The 21,370-nt window shown below is 36.9% G+C and overlaps 1 protein-coding gene across 1 annotated transcript in view; it reads left to right on the forward strand.

Moving 5' to 3' along the window:
* The first annotated feature begins 4,558 nt into the window (after positions 1 to 4,558).
* LOC115209751 (ER membrane protein complex subunit 1) overlaps positions 4,559 to 21,370 on the forward strand; it is a 46,828-nt gene continuing 30,016 nt past the window's right edge. Inside the window, exons 1-7 of the mRNA XM_029778261.2 lie at positions 4,559 to 4,715; positions 9,273 to 9,400; positions 11,988 to 12,053; positions 14,232 to 14,334; positions 15,529 to 15,560; positions 20,331 to 20,421; positions 21,075 to 21,233. Coding sequence (XP_029634121.1) covers positions 4,615 to 4,715; positions 9,273 to 9,400; positions 11,988 to 12,053; positions 14,232 to 14,334; positions 15,529 to 15,560; positions 20,331 to 20,421; positions 21,075 to 21,233 — 680 coding nt within the window. The 5' untranslated portion in view covers positions 4,559 to 4,614. The remainder of the gene's footprint in view (positions 4,716 to 9,272; positions 9,401 to 11,987; positions 12,054 to 14,231; positions 14,335 to 15,528; positions 15,561 to 20,330; positions 20,422 to 21,074; positions 21,234 to 21,370) is intronic.

Below are 21,370 nucleotides of genomic sequence, written 5' to 3' on the forward strand. Positions count from 1 at the left end.
ATTGCTAAGAATTTTGTCCAACATTTTAATGATTCTGCCAATTTGCTGCCAATAATGGTAACAACATTGAGCTTATTGTATATAGTGCTCAGATGCTCTACAATTCATTGAGAAAGAGTAAAAATAGGGAACAGAAAGCAGCAATAAGGAAAGACAATAATGGAAGTCATAGACAGGAGACAGAATAAATGAAAAAGAACAATAGCAGTAGAGCTATAAAAAGGAAATGGTGAATAAGTCTATCAGGAATGGTTTTGGTGAATTTTAGGAAGCATGGAATCTTTAAGGGCCAGCAATTGATGTGAAAAGTTTATTCATGCTTTGACAATTCTCAGCACGAAAAAAATGTTTTCAAAAGTCATGGATACAGCTGTTTTTTGATTTTATAAGCTTTTCCACAAATGGAAGTATTGAATTCAAAAAGATGGCCAAAGTTGTTGTTGGAAAATGATGGATAATCTTGTGAGTTTCTACCAAGAATGCTGCTAAATGTTGGAAATTTAGTGTGTCAATGCCCAGAAAAGCAATTTGTTCAAGATATGGTAAATGACTGTTTATTCGTCCAGTTGCATGTCTCTGGCCAACTTCCTATAGACTGGAGATGCAAACTTTAAGTGTGAACATATCATATCCACATATAGCTTTTAAATAAATATATAGAGAGTGACCGACAAAGACAGAAATATTCTTTTCTACTCAAGACACAAGACCTAAAATTTTTGTGAGGGGGCCAATTGACTAGATCAATCCCAGTATGCAACTGGTTTTTAAATTATTGACCACGAAAGGACGAAAGGCAAAGTTGACCATGGCAGAATTTGAACTCAGAATGTAAAGACAGACAAAATACTGCTAAGCATTTCACCCGGTGTGCTAACATTTCTGCCAGCTTGCTGCTTTTAAAGTCAGAGATATTAAAACACTTTGTTTGCTTGTTCCTACCATTTAGCCTCAAGATTATTCACAGTAAGGCTGTGAATGCTTTGGGTTACTTCAAAAATTTTTAGAGACAAGACACCAGAACCTCCTAATGAGATGTTTACCTTTTAATTTTATTTGTTTATTTACTTTCTTCCTTTGTTTTCTTTTCTTTTTCATTGCTATTTATTTTGTGAGGAAAACCAACATTAAATACCTGATGTCTAAGGTGCAAGCATGGCTGGGTGGTTAAAAAACTCATTTTGCACCCATGTGGTTTCAGGTTGAGTCCCATCGTGCAGCAATCTGGTCAAATGACTTCTGCTGTAACCTTGGCCTGACCAATCCCTTGTGAATGAACTTGGTGGGTGGTAACTGTGAGAAAGCCTTACAAACATACATTTGTGTGTGTGTGCCTGAGTGTGTGTATGCATGTGCCTGTGTGTGTGTGTGTGTATTGGGAAAACAAACAAGAGAGATGCTTTGCCCTCTACAGAAACTGCAGGAGATACTCAGAGGTTTTGCAAGCTTTCCTTCTAAATCCATCGCAATGCTGGAAACCCTCCCATATAATCAGAAGCTAACTCAGGGCCACAAGCATTTTGCCCCTTAACCTGTGCACTTCACCTAAGTGGGGCAGCAAAGACTGATCTAGTTTTCACCTACGGAAGGGTTCCACTTGTGGTACTAGTTTCAGCCGCCATGACTAATACCTTGTTAGCTTTCTTCAGTTGTATGGGTTCCAGACTTATCTTCTGCAGGAAGTGTGTGTATGTATGTGCCTTTCTGGTTGTTTTGTTTATCCCCTGACACTTCTTGACGACCAGCATTGGTTTGTTTACATATCCTGTAACTCAGCAGTTCGACAAAAGAGTATCATCATCATCATCATCATCGTTTAATGTCCGTTTTCCATGCTAGCATAGGTTGGACAGTTCGACCGGGGTCTAGGAAGCCAGGAGGCTGCACCAGGCTCCAGTCTGATCTGGCAGTGTTTCTACAGCTGGATGCCCTTCCTAACACCAACCACTTCGTGAGTGTAGTGGGTGCTTTTTACATGCCACCAGCACAGGTGCCAGGGGAGGCTGGTAACGGCCACGATCGGTTGGTGCTTTTTACATGCCACCGGCACGGATGTATCAGACTTAAAAATAAGTACTGAGATTGATTTGTTCGACTAAACTCTTCAAGGTAGTGCCCCAGCATGGTCGCAATCCAACAGATAAAGAATCGCAATCCAACCAGATAAAGAAAGTAAAATAATTAAGTAATAAAAGTAAATAAACAGCAGTTATAATTCAAAGAATTTGTGAATATTACTGAATGACAAAATAAAAAATCCAACAAAACTTGTAGCCTTCATTTCATTAATTGTGTTGGTTTGTTTAACTGAATCATTCAACCACAATAGTAGTTGAATAATATTCTTAAGGCCGCAATTTACTCACATGCAGCATCTTCAGAGTTTTGTTGCTAATTCAGTTCTTAACCAAATTGAAAACTGTTAAGATTTTTGAAGAGGACTGGTCCCTAGCTACATTTTGGCATAAAAAATTGAGATTTGGTCCAGTAGAAAGAGTTTACATCAAAATTTTGATGTAAATTTTATAGGAGAGTAAGTAATGCCTCCAATCAAGTTTAGATCTAAATAACATTTTCATTTTAAAAGCAAAATATATTTATCTTAGCTTCAATGATAGAAGAAAACATGAAGAATTTCATAGTTTTGGTCCCATGCAACAAAAATTTGTATCAAAAATGTTGTGAGGTAAAATATCATGAAAAAAACTAAAAGTAAGGCAAAAAATTGGATTTAAGTGTAATTAACTTTTTTATTTTAAAAACAAACTATATTTTAACTAAGTTTAAATGATTGAGCTTAATTCGAGGAATCTCATGGTATCAATCTCATGCAATGAAGTTTTAAAAGAACAAAGTTATGAGTGTTTGTTTCTCAAATTTGAGGGTGATAGTATAGGTATATACTTTTTTATGAATATAGTTTTATAAGGGGACTTTTAATATATGTCACCAGCATCAATTTGTTTAATTATGTCATTTGTATTAAAAATTAAAATACTAGAGATTTATTGAATTTATTATTCAATTTTCAATAACGTAAAATTTTAAATTATTAATTGACACATTATTAATTAGCATAATGGAATAGCCTGGAAAAAACGTGGATTACATGGAAAAATGCGAGCAAGAGAAATAATATTCTTAAGATTATAAAGCTGGGAAAGGACAGAACAAGTAATTACATGTGGTAAAGTACAGAACAAGAAACTTTCTATTTAAAATATTACAGCCCAGGATAAAATTTGAATATTAAAATTATTTGATTTTAATTTACGAAGTAACATTATAATTAAAAAAGGTACCATCATTTTCTTAAAATACTGACACACTAGAATACTTAAAAATGAGAGCCAGAAGTATCGATATAGCTAAAGTTTTATGCAAAGTAGAATAGTATATGGTAGGCAAATTTATTATGTAAACAAGAGCACCCAGAGAGTGCAAAACTCTGTCAAGGCAACACGAGCATCCTCTCAATGATTAGCTGGAGATGATTTTTAAAATGAGAATATCTGAAATAAACTCAACTGCTCTCACAAACGAGAATACTAAAAATGAACCCAACTGATCTCAAAAATTAAGTGAAAAAAAAACAGGAAAAATAATCCAGAATCCTTGTCAAGTACCAAATCAATCCCAAAATCTAATCAGCTCATGCCAGTTAGAGGCCAAACATCCCTGAAAGTTTCATCCGAATCCATCCAGCAGTTCTTGAGATATCTTGTCCACGGACGAACAAACAAACATGACTGAAAACAATTCCCCCGCCTTTGCTAAGGCGTGGGTAAAAATAGGCATTGGGTCAAGATTAAAAATATGAAGACTTGGCAATAACTTAGGCAATAACTCAAGCAAATTTTACTGTGAATTTGTTGTTATAGGTAGATTTTACTGTAATATAGAACTAATTTTTGAAATTCTATTTATTGTACTAACTAATTATGTGCTACTATTATTTTTTATTACTTATTTTCAAATCTCTTATTATTAATTAATAATTAAAAACATGGATTTTTTTAAAGTGCAAAAAATATTTAGAGTCATTTTAAATTTTTAATAGAAGTAACAAGTAATAACAAACAGAAGAAATAACTAGTAATGCAATTTTTAGTTTTAATAAAAGCTAATATTTTCTAAATCTAAATATTTTATTTGAAATTTTATCTTCAGCTGCAGTATTTTAAGTAAAAAAATTCTTGCTCTGTATTTTATCAGATGTAATAATTTGTCCTGAACTTTTCCAAGTGTAAGAACTTGTCCTGTACTTTCCCAGGTTTATAATCTTAAGAATATTATTTCTCTTGCTCACATTTTCCCATGTAATATAGGTTTTATATAATAAAGACAGAATTTTGTGATGGCAATGAACTTCTCCACTAATAAATGTGAATGAAGCGAAATGGTGGATATCACTATAAATTGAAATTCAAGTCAGAGATTCAGCCCATAAATTTTTTCTCCTTTCAATTCAGGGTCCTAAAAGCTGCAAAGGGAATTAGATGGAATATCCACATCTAACTTTAGTCTTCAGAATTCGAAGCTGCCGACATGAGTTACAGCCCTTGTATGGAACTCTCTATAATAAAAAGAAGCATTTCTTCCAGCTGATCGAAAATGGCCACATTTTTTCTGTCAACTTTATCAACATTGTTGTTTGTTTTATCATTTAATGCAGCTTCTGCTTTGTTCGAAGACCAAGCTGGAAAATTTGATTGGTACTTTACCTTTTTTTATATTTGCAAATATTTTTTAACGTCATATTTCCCATATTTACCTAGTTGTGTTCTTGTCTCGTCCGTTGGCCTTTTAATCGCATGCTTTCTCTTCGCTGTTTTTTTTCCCCTTAATCTTAAAATATCACAATTTTTTAATAATTAACAGATTTAAGTAGTATCTATAAATGATATATCGGATAACTGATGAAAAAAAAACCTATCATTTCAGACCATTCATACTGGTTAAACACATTTTCAGTATTTTTATTTTAAAATGCCTTGAATGAGACGGGGTTTATCGATTTAAAAAAAGATTCGTAAAATTAGGGTAAACCCGAAGACCGTTGGGAGGAAAGTGAGTTTTGACCTTTAAGGCCAGGCTCTCCCTCAGTTCTCTTCAACAAAGTCTCTTCCCGAAATGTCAGTGCACGCTTTATGAATTTTATTAACTGCATTAATTATTATTATCATTATTTATATTTTTGCCGACACAAGCCACCACTCAGATTTTAGTTTTACACTTTATTATATACCGACTTGTAGATTCTTTTTTTGTTAGCAATGTTTAAAATAAGCGATATTTCGTTTGTGTTATTTCAAATAGGTAGATAGGAAAATGTTCTGACCCACGTAAATTCATTTTCATTAATGAATCTAAGAAAATCATTCTAACACGCCGAAGTGCGATTACCGGCTTCCAACATAAAACACATACTTAGTATTTTTCAGTGTTTTTATCCCCCACAGACGAGAGAAAGAGTACTCAAAATATCCATATAGAGTATATTTATTTATACGAAGTGTTCTGGAATATTTCTGTTTCTTGGTCGAGATGTAATTGCGAAAGAAAACCAAATAAAATCTCCGATAACTGTTTCTACGTAATTTAAAAAAGGAGAAACAGGGGACGAGCTTCGATAATTAGGCAACATCATTGTACAGTGTTCATAATAAAATAACCTTTGCGTAAATAATCATTTTATTTATATTGTTGGGAACATATACACTGATAATTACGCACTAAGCAAATGGACTCTTTCAGCTCACGTCTAAAGCACCCTCCTCTTTCAGATTTTACTTAATGCCTAAGATGACTGACCACAAGTTGTTGTTTGTCGTCTCAGGACAGGCTTGTGTATCCAACGTTAACTAAGTTGTTTTCGTCCAGCTGCATCTCAGGACTAATTTTCGGTTTTGAGATCTTGAGCCCTCAATTGGGCCCGATAACGTCTCCTTACACGATCTGTCCCTTCTGATTGTGAAGAAAATAGGAATTGGGACCACAGCTATATCATCCTAGTAATCAGTGCAATCCAGCTTTAAAATTTTGAGTGAAAACCAAGAATCCCGGCTCAGCTGCTATTTAATGTTCAGGACCCTGCACTGCATGTCCACTTGGTCATGTTTTAGGCTAACATCTTTTTTGCATTAATCAATAACCATTGAACTCTCAGTTCCCACCCCACAAAATAGGTGTTTTGTCGTTATTTAGTGTGAAGTTCACTGAGTAATGTTGCAGAAATTTGGTTACAGCTCTAAACATTGCCTTCTCTTCAGCTTCACCATCAACAAATTTGTGATGTTTCTTTCTATATTTTATTTTATAAACTAACACTAAAACAGGAACCCAATCCCCATCACCTTCCACCCACCCTCACTCCCAGTTCTTATGTTCCTTCATACCCTGTTCTTCAACCCATCTCATACCTTGAGGGTCCATCCCAGACACCTCTTCACCTCTATTTTATCTATATCCAGCTCCACCCTGATCATCCACACCTTATCTTCTAAAATATGAATAGTTATGTAGCTTCTCTGTCACTAGAAACCTGCTCTGCTTTGATCCCTTCTGTCATCCAGATTAAAGCTGCCTTTCTCAGGGTTTGTAATCTTGCAAGTGGCATGGTGACCTCATTGGTGCTGTTGGCACACACAACCCCCCCCCCCGTAAAGACTGTAAAGTGGTTGGCATTAGGGAGGGCATCCAGACATAGAAGCCTTGCCAAATCAAACAATTGGAGTCTTATGCAGTCCTTGGACCCATCAGATTCTGTCAGATGATCCAACCCATATCTGCATGGAAGTAGGACGTTAAATAGTGATTTGTAGCATTGTAAAGATACAAGTCTTTTAAATGAGTGACTTTCACTGGAAAGCTTCTCATCAATGTAAAGAGACAACGGTTCATTAGACAATGTTTGAAAAGAATGCCTTGGAGCATTTGGTGAGATTTGGGAAATGGAAAAGAAGAAGAATCTGAGGGAGACAAAGCTACACTTATGGCTTTACTGGCCTCAGAAGGACTGATCCAGTAATGGGGTTGTGTATGGGATAGGAGGGGCTGGACGTTCATGATTATTGATAACTGGAGGAATGGAACATTCAGAAGAAGAAGGAAAATGCATGTATCTCGTTAACCATTAACTTCAAACTGACTTAAGTGTAGTAAGTTAAAAATATATTCCAGCGATTGAGAAATGTCTTTCAGAAATATTTTAACAATTTATTTCCTTAACTCTTTAGCATTTAAACCAACCATATCCATCCCAAATATTCTTCCTGCTTTATGTTTAAGCTGGCTAGATCTGGCCTCTCACACCTACTCTACAAATATCAATCTAAAAATAAACCACATCATCAAAATCTCTAAGCCATGAGATAATACAGGAATATTTCCAAGCAATCATCGTCATCGTTGTTTAACATTTGCTTTCCATACTGGCATGGGGTGGATGGTTTGACTGAGGTCTGGAATGCCAGGAGGCTGCACCAGGCTCCAACCTGATCTGGCAAAGTTTCTATGTGAATAGATAAACATTTATATTTGACTGAGTAATCTGATTACTAAAGAGTTAATTTTTTTTCCATCCTTTATTCAAGTTAATTTTTTTATGAGGAATATAATTCCAACGTATTTCTTTGCCAAATCAAGATTCATAGCCCAAGGATATCACAAGTGTTGAGCATCATCATCATCGTTTAACATCCATTTTACATGCTGGTATGTGTTGGATGGTTTAACTGGGGACTGGCAAACTACAAGGCCTCACCAGGCTCCAATCTGATCTGGCAATGTTTCTACAGCTGGTTGCATCAACCATGTTTGGATGGTGCTTTTTACATACCACTGGCACGGGGGGCCAGTCAAGTGGCACTGGCAACGACCTATGGTGCTTATTGCGTACCACCAACGTGAGAACCAGTCAGGTGGCACTGGCATCGGCCACAACTACAATTTCCATTTGATTTTTGGTTTTGGTTTTCTTTCAGTAGTGAAGGTAGATAATCTGGTGGTGCCAATCTTCTTTCCAGGTTTTACTGTCTGTCGCCTTTTCTGTGACAGCCTCTTCCATCCTTTCATAGTTTATATTTTTAATCTTGTAGTGCCACACACCTCTTCCTCTACGGTTGTGACTGATGGTTTATTGTTGACCACTTGTCAATGGCACAGGTTGTATTAATAGTTTTATGGCCTCATTAACAGGTAGCACCTGACCTGACATCATTTCTTCACTACTAAAAAAAGTAAAATTCTTTACTGAGTCATACCAACTCCTAAGGGCTGGTTTCAATCATCATCATCGTTTAATGTCCGCTTTCCATGCTAGCATGGGTTGGACGATTTTGACTGGCGAACTAGATGGCTGCACCAGGCTCCAATCTTGATCTGGCAGAGTTTCTACAGCTGGATGCCCTTCCTAACGCCAACCACTCCGAGAGTGTAGTGGGTGCTTTTTACATGCCACCGGCATGGGAGCCAGTCAGGAGGTACTGGCAATGACCTCGCTCGAATCTTTTTACACGTGCCCCCGGCACAGGTGCAAGTGAAGCAACGTTGGTAACGATCATGCTCGAATGGTGCCCTTTTACATGCCACCGGCACAGAAGCCAGCTGGCTGCTCTGGCAATGATCACGCTCGGATGGTGCTCTTGGCACCCTACTAGCACAGGCACAAGTGCCAGTAAGGTGACACTGGTAACGATCATACTCGAATGGTGCCCTTTTATGTGCCACTGGCACAGAAGCCGGTTAGCCGCTCTGTCAACAATCACACTCGTATGGTGCTCTTTGCACCCCGCTAGCATGGATGCCAGTCATCTAATTAATTTTGATTTTACTTGCCTCAACAGGTCTTCGTAAGCGGAGTTTAGTGACCAAAGAAGGAAAAGGTATGCATAAGCAGGCTGGTTACGCTCCTGACGTAGGCCACAGGTTATGGTCTCATTTGGCTTGCCGTATATATTTCCCCACCTGGACGAGACGCTGGTCTGTCACAGGATTACTCATTGTTGCCAGCTGAGTGGACTGGAGCAATGTGAAATGAAGTGTCTTGCTCAAGAACACAATGCATCACCTGGTCCAGGAATCAAAACCACCATCTTACAATCACGAATCCAACACCCTAACCACTAAGCCACATACCTTCACCATTAAAACTTTAGATGATAATGATGATGATGGTGATGATGATATGATTACACAAATTGGGGAATTAAAAAAAAATTTTTTGTGTGTTTTTTTATTTATCTTTTTTTCTTTTGTTTCTGATTTTTTAGGATGCAGAAATATGTTGGTCGAGTAGATTTTCTATTTTGGGATCAATCTCATTATGTTGGGAAACGAATATTAGTTGGCACCGAAAAAAATACTATTGCAGCTATCAATGTCCACAATGGAAGTATTGGTGAGTAGTAATTTGTATCTTAAATTACATATCATATATATATATATATATATGTATTGTTATCTTTTATTTGTTTGAGTCATTAGACTGTGGCCATGCTGGAGTACCACTTTCAATGGTTTAGTCAAACAAATTGACCCCAGTGCCTATTTTTAAGTCCGGTACCTATTCTGTCAAACTCTTTTGCTGAACTGTTGGACTACTAAGTTATGGGGACATAAACAAACCAACACTGGTTGTCAAGCAGTTTTGGTGGGGGTGCAAACATAAAGACACAGACATATCAGCATTTGTTTTTCCATGCTGGCATGGGTTGGATGGTTTGACAGGAGCTGGCAAGCCAGAGGTCTGCACCAGGTTGCAGTCGTCTGTTTTGGCATGGTTTCTATGACTGAATGTCCTTTTTAATGCCTGATACTTTACAGAGTGTACTGGGTGCTTTTTAAGTGGCACTGACACATATACCTACTAGCACTATGACCCGGCAACACCGACTCATAGTGCTAGTGCATGCATATATAGCTGCGTGCGTGTGCACATACACGCGAGTACTGTCCAAATCTCCGACCAATCACATACAGCTAGCTGGCATTCAATTGGCGTATCAAGTTTCAGGCATTTTGATTGGGTTTTGGATAGAAAATTCACAAAAAAGTCACTTATTGATTTTTTTAATGGCTTTGTTGGGTGACTGGGAAAATGTAAAGATGTGCATGACCACCCTTGAATAACCATAGAAAGTGTGATCCCTCTAACTGAAAACTTGTGGATTTGTATAAAGGACACACGCACAGACATTTTGCCGTTTATATATATAGAGATATAACAGGCTTCAACTTAGAAGGCTTTGGTCAGAAAAGGGTTACAGTAGAAAATATTTGCCCAATGTGCCTTGCACTGGGATGGAACCCAAAATCATATGGTTTCAAAATGCCTGAGCCTAAATCTTGTTCTAAAGATGTGAATATATATATAGGGAGAGTTTATGAAGAAAACAAAAGATGAAGACAGGTGGTGTACAAAACAAACAGATGTATTAGTATAACGTTCAGGAATAGAAAAAGTCTTTTACGTTTCGAGCCTATGCTCTTCTACAGAAAGGAACGCAGAAAAAAAACAAGGAGAGAAAAAAATGTGTGTAGTGGCTTACGATCTATCATATATATATATATTATATATATATATATATATAATGGGAAGATCTGCAAACAAATCTCTGACTTGTTTTGGAGAATTTGTTGCAGTTGCTTCCTCCAGCATCATATTCCAATGATGATTATATTTGTCACAAAAAAATCATGTTAAAAAATCGCCACAAATAATTGCTGGATTTCGTAATTAATTTTGATTACTCCCCAAATTTATTTCCAAGTTGTAAAAATTGTTATCGTACGGAAAAACTTCATCGCAAAAAAGTCACATAAAAAATTGCCATAAACAATTAGCAGTAATGAAAACTTGGGAATCCTAAATTTCAGGGTTGCGGGTCTGGATTCGGCCCGGAATGTTTTTAATTTACTCACTGAGTCAGCCTGATTCCAAAATGGTATATGTTGGGCTATAGCCTCTAGGAGTAAAGTTGAAAATGTGTGACACACTGATATATATATATATATATATATATATATAAGGAAAAGAACATCAAAACTATGTTTGAGGTTGTTGTGAATTCTTGACAGAGAAGAAGAAGGAGGAGGAGGAAAAGAAGAAAAAGAAGATTCATCTTCTCCTTCTTCTTCCCTGCCAAGAATTCACAACAACCTCGAACCCACAAGAGAGACAGAGACAGGCAGAAACAAAGAAAATGCAACTTGTATTTGAATACTATGCAAATATTCTTTTAAAAACCTTTTCATTTAATTTCTCCAAAATTCAATTGCTTTCCATACTTACAGTTGAAAAGGTCTCAATGACCAGAACCGGTACTGAAATGTTTTTTGTAAAATTATTTTAGCATCTTCTGCCTTGACTTTTTTTTTCCATATATATATATATATATATATATTGATCAAAATAAAAACATGATGCCAAGGATTCAGCCATGATAGATCGTAAGCCACTACACACATTCTTTTCTTTCCTTGTTTTTTTCTGCGTTCCTTTCTGTAGAAGAGCATAGGCTCAAAACGTAAAAGACTTTTTCTATTCCTGAACGTTATACTAATACATCTGTTTGTTTTGTACACCACCTGTCTTCGTCTTTTGTTTTCTTCATAAACTCTCCCTATATATATATATATTCACATCTTAAGAACAAGATTTAGGCTCAGGCATTTTGAAACCATATGATTTTGGGTTCCATCCCAGTGCAAGGCACATTGGGCAAATATTTTCTACTGTAACCCTTTTCTGACCAAAGCCTTCTAAGTTGAAGCCTGTTATATCTCTATATATATATATATATATATATATAGGGTTTTCATCCTTTCAGGGTTGATAATATAAGTACCAATTGAACACTAAAGTCGATATAATTGACTTACCCCACTCCCCCTGAAGCTATTGGCATTGTGCCAAAAATTTGAAACCAATGTATTACTGGTACTGTTTTCATTAAATTGTCTTTTTCTTTTGTTTTGTTTTGCAGCTTGGCGACAGATGTTTGAGGAAGGAGAACGAGGAAGGATAAATAATCTTCTTCATCATGGAAACGGTTTGTTCTTTTAATTGTTTTTTTTTTTAAATTTTCTCTCTTCCTTTTTTTGTTTCTTTTCTTTCTCTGCCTATAATCTTCTACCGCCATCCCTTTTCTCTCTCTCTCTGTTTCTAACCCTCTTCCTCCTCTCTTTGTCTGTTTCCTTCTGTCTATTTCTCTTATTCTCTATTTCTGTTTGCCTCTCTCTCCTATTAATGTCAGAAGCCAAGTTCCTCATCAACTGGGACCTCACTTCTATTGAATCCTTATTAGACCATTAACTTACAAATGTCACAGCTCCAAACTCAACAGTGTTAATTACTCATTGTGAAGGTAGATGTCCTAATGGTTCAGGCATTTGACTCATGACCATAAGGCCGTAAGATCAAATCCCTGGCAGTGCATTGTGTTCTTAAGCAAGACACTTTATTTCACATTGCTCCAGTTCACTCAGCTGGCAAAAATGAGTTACCCTTGCAATTCACTCTGAGAGTGTAGTGGGGTGCTTTTTACGTGCCACCAGCACAGGAGCCAGTCAGGCGGGGCTGGCATCGGCCACGTTTGGATGATGCTTTTTACGTGCCACCAGCATGGAAGCCAGTCAGGTGGTCCTTGCATTGATCACATTTGGAGCATCGAATGCTATTAATCATTAATGATTCTAACAGCTTGTCACCTTTGTTTAGAATACAGTTAATAAAATGAGTTCCTTTTTTCTTGCGTTGGGCCTCAAGGAGGTAAAGTGGCTGAGTTTCCTTCAAGTGTTGGGTCTCCCAGGGGCAAGGTGGCTGAGATCCTTTTAAGCGTTGGGTCTCACAGAGGCAAAGTGTCTGAGTCCTTTCAAGTGTTGGGCCTCATAGAGGCAATGACCAAGACTTTTGGCATTATGTCATGCTTGGGAAGAAAACCCATGCAGCCAAGCAAAATCACAGATGTGGCAGATAGCAGTGTCATGCAAATTGCACATGTAAACGCAACCTTGGTGTCATGCAAATGGCACATGTGCCAGTGGCATGTAAAAGCACCCAATACATTCTTGGAGTGGTTGGCATTAAGAAGGGCATCTAGCCTTAGAAAACCATGCTAAACCAGACTGGATTCTGGTGCAGCCTTCTAGCATGCCAACCCAGTCAAACTGTCCAACCCATGCCAGCATGAACAACGGATGTTAAGTGATGATGATGACGATCACCTGTGCTGGTACCACATAAAAAGCACTGGTGCTGGTATCCTGTAAAAATCACTCAATACTGTGGTTGGCATTAGGAAGGGCATCCAAATGTAGAGATCATACCAAAACAGATAACTGGAGTCTGATGTAGCTCTTGTCAACACATGCCAGCATGGAAAATTGATGTTAAAGGATGATGAAGACCTTGTATAAAATTCTGATGGAAGATTTATATTTATATAAGACTATTGGAAAACTGGAGGTTTTAGAGTAAAGTGCCTAAGATAATGATCTTGGATGGGTTGTTAGATAAAGAATTATAATTTTTATTTTCTGACTTGTAGTTTAAAATAACCCTTTTGTTACTGTATTTATTTTGAGATGTTCTGTGTTTCTTTCAATTAATTTTAAATATAGCAAAGAATTTAGTAAAATAACTTAGTTATCGTTAAGCTAGTGTTAGGAACATAAATTGTGACTAAGGTTTGGTGGAAGGTTTTAATTCAAAACTTATGAAAACAAGACATTTGTATTCGGAGCCAGGGCCGGTTTCAGCCGGGTTTGTAATGAAAGGGTTAATCCCAGTCATTTCTGATCCACCTGACCTATAGTCTGAATATCTTTAAACCCTTTGGCATTCAGATTACTCTGTTAAATGTAATCCTTATTTATTCACAGTTTTCAATTAATCTTGCATTATCCCATATCTCCAAGATTTTGATGATGTGATTATTTTTAGAATGGCATCATAGGGTAGGTGTGAGGGGCCCAGATCTGACCACTCTGAACATAAAACAGGATATTTAGACCTGACATTTTGGTTTAAATGCTAAAGGGTTAAAGACATTTGTAATCTCTCCAAGATGACATAAGGGATGAATGTGTAGTCTTTCCTTTAAGGAATGAGATATACATTCCTTTCCTGGCAAGTAGTTTAGTTTATTAATTAAGTGATTAAAAAAAAAAATCTTCAGATTTTCCCTGTTATTGCAATTGTTTATCCTGTTTTCTCTTCTCAATTCTAGCCTTGGTGAGTGTCTCTGGAAATGGAAAAATAGTTCGGTCCTGGGTGGCAACTTCTGGTTTCATGCAGTGGGAAGTGGTACTCAGTGCTCAACCAACTTTGAGGTAAGGATACTGCAAAATCTTGATATTCCTTCTTAGAAATTCACATCATCATTATCATCATCATCATTTGATGTCTGTTTTCCATGCTTGCATGGGTGGGATGGTTTGACAGGAGCTGTACCAGGCTCTATTGTCCGTTTTGGCAAGGTTTCTACAGCTGGATGCCCATCCTAAAGTCAACCACTTCACAGAGTGTACTGGGTACTTTTACATGGCACCAGCACCCACGAGATCACAAGACAAGGACCTTTCAGCTGAGAAAGGGAGTGGAACCGAGAGAAAGAGAGGGGGACAAAGGTTACCATCTTACCATTGAGGAGATACATATATATCTGTTCATCACTTCAAAAATTCTCTCTCTCTCTCTCTCTCTCTCTCTCTCTCTCTATATATATATATATATATATATATATATATATATATATATATATTACGGTAATGATGGATGGTTTTGTTTTTCAGGTAGGATTCATTTGGCTAATTAACTGAATTAATATGTAAGTGGCTGAGTGTTCCTAAGTGTAAATCAGCATGACACATTATGCCCTAGATGCCACTGAGAAGGATCAAACCTAGGGTCTCATGACTGCAAAGTGAACTTCTTAACCATTTTGCTTACTGCAAGTGTGTGAAGTGTATTAGGTGGATCAGTGCTTGCTTCCTAACCACATGGTTTCGGGTTCAGTCCCACTGCATGGCACTTTGGGCAAGTGTCTTCTACTATAGCCTTGGACTGACTAAAGCCTTGTGATTGGATTTGGTAGATAGAATCTGAAAGAAGCCCGTCATATATATGTCTGTGTTTGTCTCCCACCCCTGCTCGACAACCGGTGTTGGTTTGTTTATGTCTCTGTAACTTAGCAGTTTGGCAAAAGAAACCAATAAAATAAGTACCTGACGCAAAAAACATACTGTGGTAGATTCATTCAACTAAAATTCTTGGAGGTGGTGCCCCAGTATGGTCTAATGACTGAAACAAGTAAAAGATAAGATTAAGATATATCTATCCCTTTCTTGAAAAAAGGTAAGGGTTAGTGGCAGGAAGGGTATCCAACTGTAAAAACAGCCCTCATTTGCATGAATCATACCAGCATGGAAAAAACAAGAAGCACTAAAAGGAATCTTTGTACACACGCACATATATGCATCTACGTATATATTGTTTGTTTATTTTGTATGTTTGTTATTTTGCAGAACTGCTGCCATGTTCATGGGTAGCCGCAAAGGTAAGGATGTAATTTCCTCTTATCATTCTATCATTTTAATGAGGGTTATAGAAGAACTGATTCCATGGTATAGGTTTTGGCTTCGAATTGAAGTCAACCCCCAACTGGGCTAGGGACATCAAATGCAGTGTCTGTCTAGAAGGAAACATTGGGTGTCAACATCTATTAAATAGGGTACAAGGAGGACTGACTGTATTTTGATCAAGACTCAGCTGAAGACTTCATCATTGTCATTTAACGTCCGCTTTCCATGCTGGCATGGGTTGGATGGTTTGACTGAGGGCTGGTGAGCCAGACGGCTGCACCAGGCTCCAATCTGATCTGGCAAAGTTTCTACAGCTGGACGCTCTTCTTAATGCCAACCACTCCAAGAGTGTAGTGGGTGCTTTTATGTGCCACCGGCACAAGGTCCAGTCATGCAGTACTGGCATTGACCATGCTCAAATAGTGCTTTTTACGTGCCACCTGCTCAGGAGCCAGTTCGGCGGCACTGGCAACAACCACGCTCGAATAGTGCTTTTTAAGTGTACTCCATTGTTGACAGTGAGTGTAACCCACTTCTTGGTTATGGAGAGTAAATCTCCTTGGAATACTTGGAGTACAAATCTCTCCTAATCCGCACAAATTGAGGTGACTGTTTGTTTATTTATTTTTGCTGTAATTTAATGTTAATTTCTGTGATTATTTATCATTTTTGCCATGTATCAATTTAAGATCTTTGCTAATTCATCATTTGTTATGAAATAAATAACAATAACAATAGGGATCTATTTACATTTTACGGATTTGTCCTCATCTTGTTTGTTGTTAACACAACGTTTCAGCTGATATAACCTCCAGCCTTCATCAGGTGTCTTGGGGGTAAGTTCGAACCTGGGCTCTCATTCCTAGGGTAGTTTTTGATGATGATGATGATGACGCCGCTTCCGCCACCCTCCTCCTCCAGGTCACTGCTTAGAATCGCATTCGGAATCTTAGGTTTAGTAGCCCACACTCTTAAACACTAAGATGAGGACAAATATCCGTCAAATGTAAATAATATAAATAATGTACATAATTGCTCATCTCTTAAATATAGAACTGAACAATAGGGATGATGATGATGGTGGTAGCCACCGCTGATGTCGTTGTTGTTGTAAATTAATGTCTGTTTCAATGCTGGTATTATTTGGAGAGTTTGACAGGAGCTGACAAGCTGGGGGCCTGCACCAAGCTCCAATTGTCTATTTTGGCATGGTTTCTATGACAAGATGCCCTTCTATCGCTAACCACTTTACAGAGTTTACTGGGTGCTTTTTACATGGCCCCAACACTGACAAGTTCATCAAGTAACTTGCAAGACAAAATCTCCTTCAGTTAGGAGGGGGGGTAGTCGTGAGGGTTAGAGGGTATGGCTTTGTGCCAGTTGATGAGAAATTAAAATGATAGAAAAACACTATTCGAGTGTGGTTGATGCCAGTGCCGCCTGACTGGCTCCCATGTTGGTGACACCTAAAATGCACCCACTACACTCTCGGAGTGGTTGGCATTAAGAAGGGCATCAAGCTGAAGAAACATTACCTGGTGCGGGCTCCTGGCTTGCCAGTCCCTAGTCAAACTGTCCAACCCATGCCAGCATGGAAAGCGGACGTTAAATGATGATGATGATGACATACTTATATATGTATATATATATATATATATTTTTTTTTTTCAGTAAAAGCAATTAAGATTCAAGTGAGTTCCAATGAATTCACATGAATGTGGTACTTAACTTAGATGCACCAGAAATCTATATGGTATTAACCATAAAATAATGTGGGGTGATTATAAACAAGAAAAAAGCACCAAGAATGGATTAGTTGTTCAGTACAATTGTTTCATACGAAGAACAGCTTTATTAAAAGCTGCAAATATTGCAGCAAATACAAGTGTCCCGTATTCATCAGCCAAAACACATATGAGTTTTCCAAACATCCTAGGAGGTGAGGCTACACTCATGAAGTATCGAAGAGAGTTCTATAAAAAGCAAAGATAGATTGTAAGCAGACTTCAAAAGTTCCCTAATGATGCACATTTTTATAAAAGGTTTTAAAAAAATTTGTTAGCTTCACAGAAAAGGTAAATCCATCCATAATAATGCAGGTGCAATTTCCGGAGATATGAGGAGATATTTCATACACAGAGACGATGAATTTATCCATAATAATGTAAGTATAATTTCCTGATATATGAGAAGATGCTGATCACATTTCTGTTCATTTCACAAAACTACTATGTTGGAATTATATTGGCTAAAAGAAGTTAGTGGAGCAGAAAAATCGCCCAAATAGGGCATTATGGGACAATAATTAAATAATTCTACATCTGAAGATGATCCCCCTAGGTGTAATTGTAGAATTAGGTCAAAATGCCTGGCACCTGGTCTGTGTGGGGTAAATAACGTAATCTATAAATGTACCATAACTACTGAGAATAGCAAATTTTTTTATTTAGGTTGTACTATAAAATTAAAAAAAAGAGTTAGCAACCATATCTCCTCTTTTAAGTTACGTCATAAAGCTGGTTGCACCACACTTTCAAGTAAGATCTGGGAACTCAAAAATAATAATATTAAATATAACCTTAATTGGGAAATAGTTAGAAGAGCGATGCCTTATAGAAATAACAGGGTTGGTTGCCAACTCTGCTCCATGGAGACATATGAAATTCTAAGGCATAGAAAAAATAAAAATTTGTTAAATAACCGTATAGAATTGGGTCGATCTTGTATTCACGCGAAAATTAAGACTCTTAAATATTTTAAATAAAAATCGTATAGAATAATCGTATGGAGCTAGGTCTATCTTGCTTTTACTAAAAAAGCAAAACTCTAATATATTTTTAAATAGATATCTGCGAGCTCTTACACTGGTGTTCTTTCTTTCTAACTGTACCTGGTTTAGAACACAGAAATAAATGGTATTTGTACGTTGCCAAAAATTTAAATTGACTATATAGTTAATTTAATTTAATCTAATTTTAATCTAATTTAATTAACCCAACTTAAATCAAATAAGTTGCTAATACTTCATAATTCTATTATAAGTTTAAATAAGTAATGCTACTCCCTTAATAAATAATAATATAAGGAATTTTCACTATTTTTTTTTTAATAAACAATACTCTCACACCTTTTACTATAGAAATTAATTGACCTCTAGGTATAGACCTAAAGTCTGTCTTACAATGTATAAACATTTGTATAAATAGTAACAATAATAAATAAATAAATAACCTCTTGTTCTAGTATTGCACTTAAACCTCTTAATGTATTTTCCTCTACTGATAGCCTTTGGCCCCTTTGATACTTTCTCTTATTCTCTTTATATTCTTATATCTGCCTTTTGACTCTGTAGGATTGGCAGTTAACAGCTGTATGCTGGTCAAAAGTAATGTTCTCTTTTATAAATCTCAGATTCCTGCAACTCTGACCTAGACTTTGTCACCACAGAAATAGACTATTCTGTGTAGGTTGTGTACTTACACCCCTTCCTCTCAGTTGTCCCATAATGCCCTATTTGGGCGATTTTTCTGCTACACTAACTTCTTTTAGCCAATATAATTCCAACATAGTAGTTTTGTGAAATGAACAGAAATGTGATCAGCATCTTCTCATATATCAGGAAATTATACTTACATTATTATGGATAAATTCATCGTCTCTGAGTATGAAATATCTCCTCATATCTCCGGAAATTGCACCTGCATTATTATGGATGGATTTACCTTTTCTGTGAAGCTAACAAACTTTTTTTAAAACCTTTTATAAAAATGTGCATCATTAGGGAACTTTTGAAGTCTGCTTACAATCTATCTTTGGTTTTTATAGAACTCTCTTCGATACTTCATGAGTGTAGCCTCACCTCCTAGGATGTTTGGAAAACTCATATGTGTTTTGGCTGATGAATACGGGACACTTGTATTTGCTGCAATATTTGCAGCTTTTAATAAAGCTGTTCTTCGTATGAAACAATTGTACTGAACAACTAATCCATTCTTGGTGCTTTTTTCTTGTTTATATATATATATATATATATATATATATATATATATATATAATTTTGTCATTCAGGTTGGGTTCATTTGGCTAATTAACTGAATTAATATGTAAGTGGCTGAGTGTTCCTGAGTGTGAATCAGCATGACACGATATGCCCTAGATGCCACTGGGAAAGATCAAACCCAGGGTCTCATGACTGCAAAGTGAACTTCTTAACCATTTTGCTTACTGCAAATGCGGTTGTGTGGTAAGAAGCTTGCTTCCTAAACACATGGTTCCAGGTTCAGTCACACTGCATAGCACCTTGGGTAAGTGTCTTCTACTATAGCCTTGGACTGACCAAAGCCTTGTGAGTGTTTTCTGTGGGTGTTCTGCTGTATAGTAGATACATGGATACCCTAATTAGAAAAGAAAGGAAGGTGAGTCAGAGAGTAAGATAAAGAGAGCAATAACAAGAACGGTGGTAGCAAATAATAATAATCCTTTCTACTATAGGCACAAGGCCTGGATTTTGTGAGGAGGGAGATTGTTGATTACATCAACCTCAGTATTTCACTGATACTTAATTTATTGACCTCTGAAAGGATGAAAGGCAAAGTTGACCTTGGCGGAATTTGAACTCAGAACGTGATGATGGGTGAAATACCGCTAAGCGTTTCGTCCAGCATGCTAATGATTCTGCCAGCTCTCCACCTTAAATAATGATAATAATAATAATAATAAGCTGTTAATGTTATCTCTGTTTGCAGTTGAGAGTGTCGTCGTTCTTCATGATGATCTCTTATTCAATCTAAGAATTGCTGATGGTTCTGAAATATGGAGAATGTCCTTGCCTAAAATGTAAGTTGACACTATGGGAAGCTGTCGTGTGTGTTTATGTCTTGTATTGTCTCACTCTCATGTAAGTGCCATATGAAAATGTCACCATAGAGATGGTGCCATTGTTTACATCTGCTGTGAAAATGTGTCTTACTGTTGAATTGTTCATTATTTGAAAAACCAAGGGAAATATCACCTTAGTTGGAAACAAGTGAAGATTGGCAATAAATCCCATTTAAACCATGTGGTTTTGGGTTCAGCCCTACTGTCCTGCTCCTTGGGTGAGTGGTCTTCTTCTATAGCCCTTGACTGACCAAAGCCTTGTGAATGGAAGCTGAAAGAAGCCCATCAGATATATAAATGTGTGTGTATGTATACCTTTGTCTAAACATCTTGTGATGATTGAAAATATGCATCACCATCATACAGTTGATGCTGTTCATTTCCAGTCGTCCATGGACAAAATATCTGGCTGTAGGGAAATATTCCATTGCTTGGAGACATGTAAAGGTTGGTGCCGAGAAGAGTGTCCAGCTGTAGAAAACCTGCCTCAACAAATACCTCAGTAGTTCATTATGTGTGTATGTATGTATGTATGTGTGTGTGTTTATATATTTTCCCAATAGTCTAATTACTAATACACATATCTCTCAAATTGTTTCTCTTCTTTGCAGGAAGAATATAAAGAATGTTTATTTGAATATTATTGAGCGAGATGTTTATGTTGTTGGTATAGTTCCTAATTCTCATGCTGAAATCATTGTCGTTAACAATGAAGGAAATCCCAAATCTTCAAAAACCATTTCAGCAGCATGGTTATCAAGTGACAGCAAGTAAGTTCTAATTCTCTTCTGGTTGCAACTATGATAATGAAAAATATTCTATCCCTTTTTTGTTTTTTGTTTAAACTGGCCAAGTCTGGCCTCTCACACTTATCCTACAATATTATTCTAGAAATAAGGTGGCAAGC

Source organism: Octopus sinensis, linkage group LG3 (assembly GCF_006345805.1).
Source record: "Octopus sinensis linkage group LG3, ASM634580v1, whole genome shotgun sequence".
Lineage (NCBI taxonomy): Eukaryota > Metazoa > Mollusca > Cephalopoda > Octopoda > Octopodidae > Octopus > Octopus sinensis.